Below are 9,608 nucleotides of genomic sequence, written 5' to 3' on the forward strand. Positions count from 1 at the left end.
GGAAGCGCTCTGACTGGCCGGATCCCGGCGGGAGGAATCGGTAAAACAGCCTGCTGACCTTCACGGACCTCACGCTGATTTCACGCCGCTTTGCGTCGTCTCTTCCGGACGGAAGCGTCCCGGTGTCGTTCAGAAAAAGAGTGAGAAGATGGAGAGTCGGAGGGAGCCTTTTATGCCTTTTTAAGAAGCCGTAATCCGCCAGAGGGACGTATCTTTACACACTTAAAGTGAGAAAGTTTTTTACTGCATGTTGTTCCAGAAACAGCTGCGGGGAATCGTTCTCTCTTGGTTTGTTTAAACGAGTTCATTCAGCTCAGGCAGCTAAATACGGTAAAAATGTAAGAGTACTTTATTGATCCCAATGGGAAATAAAATGTCGTTCAAATTGTTTAGTCATTTTAGATGGTGACGGTTATTAGCAACAAAGATCTCCTGTAGCGGTCTGTTTCACAGCGAATAACAGGAAACCTCTGACTGAAGACGCTGTTTTTCTAAGACAATCTCATAAAGAGGATGGTCAGGATTGTAAATAATTTTAATGACTTTATATAAAATCATTCTTTGTGTAACAACTTTAGAAAATATGCTTTTATTTATTTTTATTATAATGTTTGAAATTCCACCAAATCCTGATTAATTCTGAAGAATCTTATTTTCCTATTATATTTTAAGAATTGTATTAGTTTACTTATTCTGATAAGCACCAGTATCTGTGCTGTCACCTTAAGAGAGCATCTTATGACATCAGTACTGTACTACCTTCAGTTTCCTACCTGAGAAGAGGTAGGAAATTTTCTTTGCTTTTGGTTGAGCTCACATTTTATGAAATATTTAAAATAATTATATGTACATGCAGCTGTGAATGTCTATTTGTTTTAATACAAACAGAGGAGCATTCTTTCGGACGAGTTAAGAACATTTTACTTAAATGTTAGGGCAGATATTGTTATTAGTTATGAGTTAGTCACAGGGTTTCTCCATGTGCTTATCTGTTAGGGGAATTCTGGCTCCTGTGAATGGAAGAGCTGCATGTTAAAGGACATTTTTATTTATTTTTGTCCAGGTATGTGTATTTGGTTCTTTTGTTCCACAATGTTTAAACTGGTTGTATTAAGGGCACAAAATATCTGTGATATGTGATTATTTCAGTTTTTTTTATTTTCCAAGAAATCTACCTTTTATATTATTGTAAATTTATTTCCAAGAACTAGAGTACTGTACTAGCTTCAGTTGGCGCTTGGCTGCCTGAGAAGAGGGGAATTCCGACTCCTGTGAATGGAAGAGCTGCATGTTAAAGGACATTTTTATTTCTTTTTGTCCAGGCCTCTGCCAGTAACCTGCATTAAAGAAGAACCAGCAACTCCTGTGGTCCGACTCCCTTCTTCAATTGAACACAACGCAGAACATATCAAGGTTAACCAGTTGTATAAGACTCCCAGAAAAGAACTCTGTTAGTATACACCGGTTACATTTTCAAGATCATCTCCAGAAATAATTCCAAAATATTTTTTTATAAAGTCAAAATTCTGGGATTAAAATCAGTTTCTGATTTTACTTTTCTTGGAATTCTGACTTTAATCTCAGAATTAAACATTTAATCCAAGAATTGTAACTTTTCTTGTCAGAATTCTGATTTAATCTCAGAATTTATTTTTTTTCCACAAAATGACTTCTTTAACCCCCTAATTAAAAACTCAGTAAAAGGATTTCACTTTTTGCTCACAATTAAACATTTAACACCAGAAATCCAACATTTTCTTTTTCTTAAATCAGAATTTTATCTTTTCTCTCATATTTCTAAGATTAAATTCAGATTTCTTTTTTTTTCAGTGGCCCTAATATTCTTCCATACATCTCAGATCCTTTGAACTAAAATCACAAAAGCAGATCTGTAGCTGTGATTTCAACTCGTAACGTTTTCTTGACAGGATGGCAGCAGCAGGGAGGAAAAGGGAAAGTGAAGCTTTGGGAGATGAAACTGAGGATGAGGAGAGAGGAGGCCGGCGAAGGAGGATCAGGATGAACAACAAATACATCGGCGCTCATGTTGGTATTCAAGGTAAACTTCACTTCCTACAGCAGAATATTTTATCTCTGTGGCAGAGAAATGAGTTCAGACCAGTTTTAGGTCAGCAGCAGCAGCAGCAGCTGATGGCCGCAACATCTCAGATGAAAACAGAAAGTTAACCATTTAAATAACAGCAAATTGTGCAAATGGGAGAGCAGTAGAAGAAGAAAGTGAGGAAACGTGGTCAGTTTGTCACCAACAGCCCTGTAGGATAACTCCATCTACTGGCGCTCTCTGCAGGAGGTATCTGGAAGGCGGTGGAGTCCAGCGCGGCACTCGGCGCCGGCGCCTTCGCTCTGTTTCTGGGCTCTCAGCGCTCGTGGAAGAGGCCGGCGTTGGACCCGGCCGCTGCAGACCGGTTCCAGGAAAACTGCTCCGTGCTCGGCTTCGACCCGGCTCACATCCTGCCTCACGGCTCCTACCTGATGAACTGCGGATCGCCCAAAGACGGTTTGTCCTTCAGAGTGCCGGTGGCCTCAGGGCGGCCGGTCCTCTCAGTCTCCGCTCCGCTGCAGACGTGTGTGAGAAGAGCCGCGCCCTGCTGGTGGACGAGCTGAGCCGCTGCAGCCGCCTCGGCCTCCGCCTCTACAACTTCCACCCCGGATCCTCGCTGGGCGCCATCACCACGCAGCAGTGCCTGGACAAGATCGCCGCTGCCATCAACCACGCTCACCAGCAAACTCCTGCTGTGGTCACAGGTACGGAGCAACAACAAGCACAAAAACATCCAGATCAGAGCTGCTTCTGCTGCACAACGAGGCGACAATCAACACAAAAAGCTCTGCAAACTCTAACCTGGTATTTATGGATAGTTTAGAATGTAAATTACTACACTTCAAATAAGACAAAACCAACTAACTTTTCAGCAAGACACATGATTTATTTTAAGTCAGTAAATCCTTAACATTGATGAATAAGTTCTAGTTACACTGGCAGATTATTTAATTTATTTGCACATATTTTTTCCACGTTATGAGTGAAATAATAATCAGTTGAACTAAAACTTTTTCGTCAATATTAAGGATTTATTAAAATAAGCTCCTTTATCTTCCTGAAAGTTACTTTAAGTTAGTTTTGTACCACGACGTCGGCATCATCAACTAGACATAAATGCTTCGTTTCCTTGCGGCTCAGTGTTGGAGAACATGAGCGGTCAGGGCAGCACAGTGGGGGGTCGGTTCTCTGAGCTGCGGCGGATCATCGACCGGGTCAGGGACCGCAGCAGAGTGGGGGTGTGTCTGGACACCTGCCACGCCTTCGCCGCAGGTAACGCTCCTCCACTTCCCCTCACACCAGAGGCACGAGCTCAAAACCTTTCAGATCGTTTCCTGTTTCTTCTGGGAAGGTCATGACCTGGCAGTGGACGGCGGCGTGGCGGCCATGTTGGATCAATTTGATCAGGTGGTGGGGCTTCGCTACCTGAGAGCGCTTCACCTGAACGACTCCAAAGGTGCAGCTGGAAAAACCTGAAATATCCAATAATTCTGGGTTTTCTTCACAGTTCAACTCAGTTTGTTTTAATTCGTTTTTTCAGTGTTTGTTAGTTTTTATTAATTAGATATTGTTTTGTTTTTATTAGTTATAGCAGGAGTTTTAGTTTTTTCATTTGCTAATTAATTTTTAGGTTCATCAATGTGATTATATTTGATTGGTTGGAAATGAAAACTTAACAGAAGATAACATTTCTAAAAACTGGTATCGTTTTCTCCAAACCTTTGCGGTCTTGCATGAATAAACGCTGCGTGCCGTAAACTGCTTCTGTGGGGGAAAAAATTAATTTCACATCAATTCAAAAGCCTGATAAATCGATTCATAAACATAAAAACAAAAGATATCATAACTGTAACTTCAGTTTTAGTGCGATTTAGTTCCAGTTGCTTCAACTGTTTCATAACGGTTTTGTTCAACCTGGGTCTGCGCTCTGCAGGGAAGCTGGGCTGCAACCTGGACCGCCATGAAGACATCGGGACAGGAAACATCGGGCTCTCAGCATTCCGGGACGTCGTCAACGAGCCGAGGCTGGACGGCCTCCCGCTGATCCTGGAGACGCCCGGACGGTGAGAGCCGGGAAACATCCGACGGCCGTTCGGCTTCAGGTTCTACCGCCATCTTTGTTTCCCTGCAGGCCGGGATTCCAGGACGCCGAGCAAATCGAGCTTCTCTACTCACTGAGTGAGAAAAAGAAAGAATGAGAGAAACGACCAGGGGCCACAGCAAGAACAGAAAACAATAAAGTCACAACATTATGAAAATAAAGTGAATAAAATATAAGAGAATGAAGTCATAAAGTTGAGAACATTAAAAAAATAATTGTATTACTTTAGCCTCCTAAATTTATATTATGAGAATAGTCAAAGTTAAGAATAAACTCAATATCAAAATAAAGTCAGAATTATGACACGTTAGTCGAAATGATACAAGCGTAAAGTTCCAGTATTGCAATAATAGTCATATTACTTTATTCTCAAAGTATAATTATAGAAATATAACTCTATTGTTCTTTTCTTAACGTTATGACTTTGTCCTCATAGATATATATATTTATTTATTGTTTTGTGTGTGGCTGTAACTCTCCATCATCATCCAACATGTTTTAAAAAGATTTTTCCATTTTTCTTCCTTAAATAAACAATTTAAATAAATCTGGTCCTGCGGGGATTTGTTTGGCCACAAGGGGGCAGCAGACTCCCACAAAAACTCCACAAACTTTAATTCTACGAGAAAGAAAAGCAGCAAATAGACAAGTTTTCTGTAAAAAAAAAAAACTTGACTATAATTTGTTAAAAACAGCCATTTGTAAAATCTGTATTTTTATTTATATTTTCCAACCTGGATGGTTTCATCTGCAGGTCCGGTGGCTGGTTCTGGTTTTTAAGTTCTTTTAAATGTTGGATACAGTTAGTGTCACAATGAGCAATAAATTAATGATTATGATCACATGATTAAAAAACTCAATTCCCATTTTTAAAATGTATAATGTTTCTCTTTCTACCATAAACTGGATGATAAAAGTTTTAGTTTGGTATTTTGGTCTCAACTAATTGTTTTTTAAGGTCATTTTTGTTTACAGAGAATTTATAATTGATTTTATTTGTTGTCTGTTTTGTTAATTTTGGATATGTGAATGTCTTTCTGTCCCGTGTTAAATGTTCATTAGCAGGAGGGATCATGTGTTCTGGCATCATTGTATTACTGGAAATAATTCAAAACATCAAAATTATCGTTTATCACGATAACGTCTGGGACGATTTATCGCCCAGCAACACCAGTTACCTGTATTCGTTTCAAATTGGCATTTTTTTGTTCCTGGGTTGTTAAAACCCACTGACCCACATTTCCTGTTTGCTGCTCCAGCATTCGGTCAGAAACACGACGGAGTCGTCAACGTCGCAGGGAACCGATTCTTCTGACGCCTGAGGGGAAACGCAGTCGGTTTATAACCGAAGCTTTTCTGGCATTTTCTGACGCCAAACATCAGATTCAGCAGCTTTACTGGATTTTATACGATAAACTCAAAGCTGCATGAATCATGAGTCATGTGTTGTGCAACTGTCCTAGTTAAAGCTGCAGCCTCCTCACTGGGCCTGTTACGATAAACATAGACAATACATCATCCCAGAAGTTATCGTGATAAACAATAACGCTGTTCTGAGGTCATTTTCCAGTCATATAATAAGCCAAGAACACATTCTCAGACTTTAAATTCTTAATATTTAACACAGGAAGTGCAAAACATTTCAAATAAAAATAAAATGAATTATCAACTTTTTTAAACAAAAATGAATTGATTGATGTTTAATACATCAGTAGGGAACCTTATCTGTCTAAACCAAACCCCTCAGCATGCTGCTGCCACCACCGTGGGGCTCATTCAGGTCAGACGTTTTCACGTCGCTCCACCAGGGGGAAGTTTGGTTTGAACGAGTCGGTCCAGACGCGGCGCCGCTCAGAGACAGGAAGTCGGGTTCCTGGCTGGACGATTGACCCCGCCCACAGGAAATGCCTGTCCGGCGAGTCTTCAGCCATGAAACGACGCCTGCTGCTGCTGGAGGTGGCGTGTGCTTCAGTCCAGACCGACGGAGAGAAAACCGTCATAAAACCAGAATGAATCGAGTTCAGGAGCAACAGAAGAACCAAACGGAGCCAGAAAACGTTTTCAGATGTTTCAGCGACGCGTTCTGGGTTGTTCGCTCCGGGTTATGAGTCACTGCTTTGTGCTCCAAATATTTTCCATTTAAACGTGGATGTGAAGATTCTGACCTTCACCAGAGAAACAAAAACTGCAGCAGAGTTTTTGTGCGGGGGCCAAATGCGGTCCGGAGACTGTGCAGCTGATTCATGCAAGATTATTACAGAATCTCCTGATCATGGAAAATGATTGATGCGACAGACAGTATCCATGTTTTAGAAACTCATTAGTTTTGACTTTTAGTCAGAACCACAATGAGCAGAGCAAACAAGTCTGCTAAAAACAACTGGATCAGAATTCACAAATGACCTTTAATATCATGTTATTCATACATTAATAAATATTTTTCAAAGTAAATAAATCAGAGCTAAATCCTAAACAAATTCACCTCTAGACTAAACTGCACATCTATTCCCATCATCAGATCTGCTATTTAATCTGAGTTTTGCACATTTAGTTTGTTGTTGAGCTTTTAAAAACTATTTTTAGCCCAATTGACAAAAAGTAGAGCTGCTTTAACTTGAGTTTAATTTTAGCCTGTTCAGCCCAGATCTGACAAAATCAGTAATGCTGGCGGTAAATTCAAAACACACATACACACACGCACACTCACACACACACGCACACACACGCACACACACACACACGCACACACACGCACGCACACACACACACACGCACACACACGCACAGACACACACATACACACACACACACACACACACACACACACGCACGCACACTCACACACACACGCACACTCACACGCACGCACACACACACGCACACTCACACACGCACACACACACACACACACACACACACACACACACGCACACACACACACACACACACACGCACACACACACACACCCACACATGTACAGAAGAAACTGGAGCTTCAGGGCAGAGTGAGCCTCGTTCTGCTTTGTCAGCCAATCCTTTATTTTTGCAGCAGCCGTCATGAGTGGGTTTTAACTCCGGTGGAAAGCGGGCGGTCGGCCTGCAGCTCTGACTGAGGCCGCTTGGTTTCTCCCTCAGGACGGTGTGTGTAGCGAGAGGCCGGCTGGCTATAAATGGCTGAAACAGGAAGATTTACGGCCAAGATGGCGCTCCAGAAATCAACATCAGAAAGGTCTTAGGACTGGCTTCCTGTTGGCGCAGGAAGAGGAATGTTACCCAGCGACCAAACCTTAAAGGCAGAAACAGGAAGCGCCTTCATAAGGACATTTGGTTTAATGAACCGATTGCAGTTTTCAGGCTGATCACCGATCTTTAACAAGATGCCGCTATCTCAAAATATTTGGTAACTCTTAATTTGAAGGGTTATCATGAGACTGGCATGAATATGAAGGACTTCATGAATGTTTACATTGCTGCCAATAAATAATGACACTGTGAATGCAGAGCTGCAGTAAAAGTGCAGCTTTGTGTGTCTCTGTGTGTGTGTGTGTGTGTGTGTGTGTGTGTGTGTGTGTGTGTGTGTGTGTGTGTGTGTGTGTGTGTGTGTGTGTGTGTGTGTGTGTGTGTGTGAGGGAAGCCAGTCATGCTCCACGGCTCAGGCAGACATTCCTCATCATGCTAACACTCTTCGCTGGCCTTTTATCGCAGCTCTAGAGGTCACGGCTCTGGAAAGGTCAGCTAAACTCAGCTTTGTCAGCACCCACAGCTCTAGAGGTCACGGTCACAGAGCAGCACTCCGGCTGCTCTGTGACACATGGATTCAGCAGCTCTTTCTGCCTGATCTCTTCCTTCCCTCTTTTAAAGGTTTTTACCTGAGCAGAGTTTCAGGAACAAACACCTGAGAATTTACTTAATGTTTGAGAAACACTTTAATCATCATGGTAACCATTCAGCTGGCCACCGAGCCCCGCCCCCGAGGCGCAGCTCCTCCCCCTCTCAGTTCCTTCAGACTAGCCACCAGCAATTAGCAACCAGCTCATTATAGGAGCTGCTGCTCAGAGTAAAGCTGGTAGAAACACTGATGGGTTAATAGAGGAGCCATGTTGGGACGACTTCCTGGAGGCGCAGCTTCAGAAACAGCAGGAGTTCTTAAAGAGACAGAGGCCCAATTTAAAGGAATTAAAATCAGGACATTAAATTTATTTCCATGCATTATATTTTGTATATATTGTATTTAAATTACAACTGAAGGTAATCTTGGTAACGGCCATGGACAGATGGACGGATGATTGATGCATGAAAGGACTGATGGACAGGAAGTGCCTGGAAGACATAATACTGCCCCTTTAAGGTGAACCTGGAGGAGCCAAGGGTCACCAAGGCGACATAAAGTCTCTCTGTCCTCCTGTCTGTCCGTCTCTCTGTCCTTTCCTGTTGGGTTTTGCAGCAGCAGAAAGTATTTTCCTACAATGGTCCATTGTCCTGCTTCCTGCTGGGTCAGAATTCACGGAAACGCCGCAGAGCAAACAAACAGCGGCGGCCCTCCAGGCGGCGGGGCCGCTCAGGGGGGACCCGGCCCCTGCTCCTGGGCGGGGGGCGTTCCTGTCAGGAAGCTAATGGCCGTCGTGACCCCACGACCCCGCAGCGCAGCGATGGAGGCCGGAGGAGGGCGGAGTCAGTAAAATAAAACCTACAGCGGGGATTTCCAGCTGAGGTTTATGGCCGGTCGTTTGTGACATCACTCAGCCTGGAAACGCTGCGACGTCGTCTGGTTTCACATTTAAGATTAAAATGTTTCACCTCCGAGGTCACAAGATGAAAATGAGTCCAAAAAAATGATCTCATCTTCCTAAAAATAAAATAACTGGATAATAATTTAAATGACCAGTAATTATAGTTAATCATGTTTTGGACAGTTTCCATCAGCTGGATGGATGATTGGATGAGTAAAGCGAGTCGCTGTCTCTTTAAATCAGGTCAAAGTTCAGCTGGAAGTCGTCGTTTCTGCTCCTTTTGTTTTGTTTGTTTCTCTGCATAAGAAAAATCATTTGTGGAAACGTTTCACGTCTCGTGTTCATTCAGATGCTGAAGGAGCAGAAAGAACGACGAGCAGGAAGAAACTTCGTCATAATCGGCCTGAACGTCAACAAACCTCACGCCAACTCACAGCAGGAGGTCAGACAGCAGCAGGCGAGCAGGAACCAGGTAAACACTGTTTAGATTAACTGAGACGTTTCTGAGATTCAAAAGTAATAAAATAAATAAATAAATCTAGAAAAAACTTGAACATTTCTGAGATTAATCTGAAAATGTTCTGTTTTTTTCCAGCCAATATTTGACTTTTTAAACTCAAAGATTTCTATTTTTTTTTCTTGAAAATTTCTGAGTTATTTCTAGTAAACATACATTTTTGCATAAAAATGGGGTGAGGGTAATTAAACACCTTGA

General features: G+C 42.4%; 1 protein-coding gene across 2 annotated transcripts; it reads left to right on the forward strand.

The window, feature by feature from the left end:
- Positions 1-22: 22 nt before the first annotated feature.
- Positions 23-5,071, forward strand: si:ch211-141o9.10 (probable endonuclease 4). Of its 2 annotated transcripts, XM_055058100.1 has the most exons (10): positions 23-227; positions 997-1,063; positions 1,323-1,413; positions 1,929-2,059; positions 2,309-2,518; positions 2,584-2,766; positions 3,203-3,334; positions 3,414-3,518; positions 3,996-4,125; positions 4,194-5,071. In XM_055058100.1, exons 4-10 carry the CDS (start codon positions 1,930-1,932, stop codon positions 4,258-4,260), a joined length of 957 nt encoding a protein of 318 aa, XP_054914075.1. In that variant the 5' UTR covers positions 23-227; positions 997-1,063; positions 1,323-1,413; position 1,929; the 3' UTR covers positions 4,261-5,071. The 2 variants fall into 2 exon arrangements, with proteins under 2 accessions (XP_054914075.1, XP_054914074.1); XM_055058099.1 differs by lacking the exon at positions 997-1,063.
- The last annotated feature ends 4,537 nt before the right edge of the window (positions 5,072-9,608 follow it).

The sequence above is a fragment of the Poeciliopsis prolifica genome, unplaced genomic scaffold (genome assembly GCF_027474105.1).
Source record: "Poeciliopsis prolifica strain line A6 unplaced genomic scaffold, Auburn_PproV2 SCAFFOLD049, whole genome shotgun sequence".
Lineage (NCBI taxonomy): Eukaryota > Metazoa > Chordata > Actinopteri > Cyprinodontiformes > Poeciliidae > Poeciliopsis > Poeciliopsis prolifica.

What these genes read in the sequence shown, in the direction of transcription:
- si:ch211-141o9.10 (XM_055058100.1), top strand. Translation starts at nt 1,930, where the DNA reads ATGGCAGCAGCAGGGAGGAAAAGGGAAAGTGAAGCTTTGGGAGATGAA. An exon ending in AACTCCTGCTGTGGTCACAG is followed by an intron (nt 2,767 to 3,202) that starts GTACGGAGCAAC and finishes CTTGCGGCTCAG; the next exon opens with TGTTGGAGAACATGAGCGGT. An exon ending in CTGCCACGCCTTCGCCGCAG is followed by an intron (nt 3,335 to 3,413) that starts GTAACGCTCCTC and finishes TCTTCTGGGAAG; the next exon opens with GTCATGACCTGGCAGTGGAC.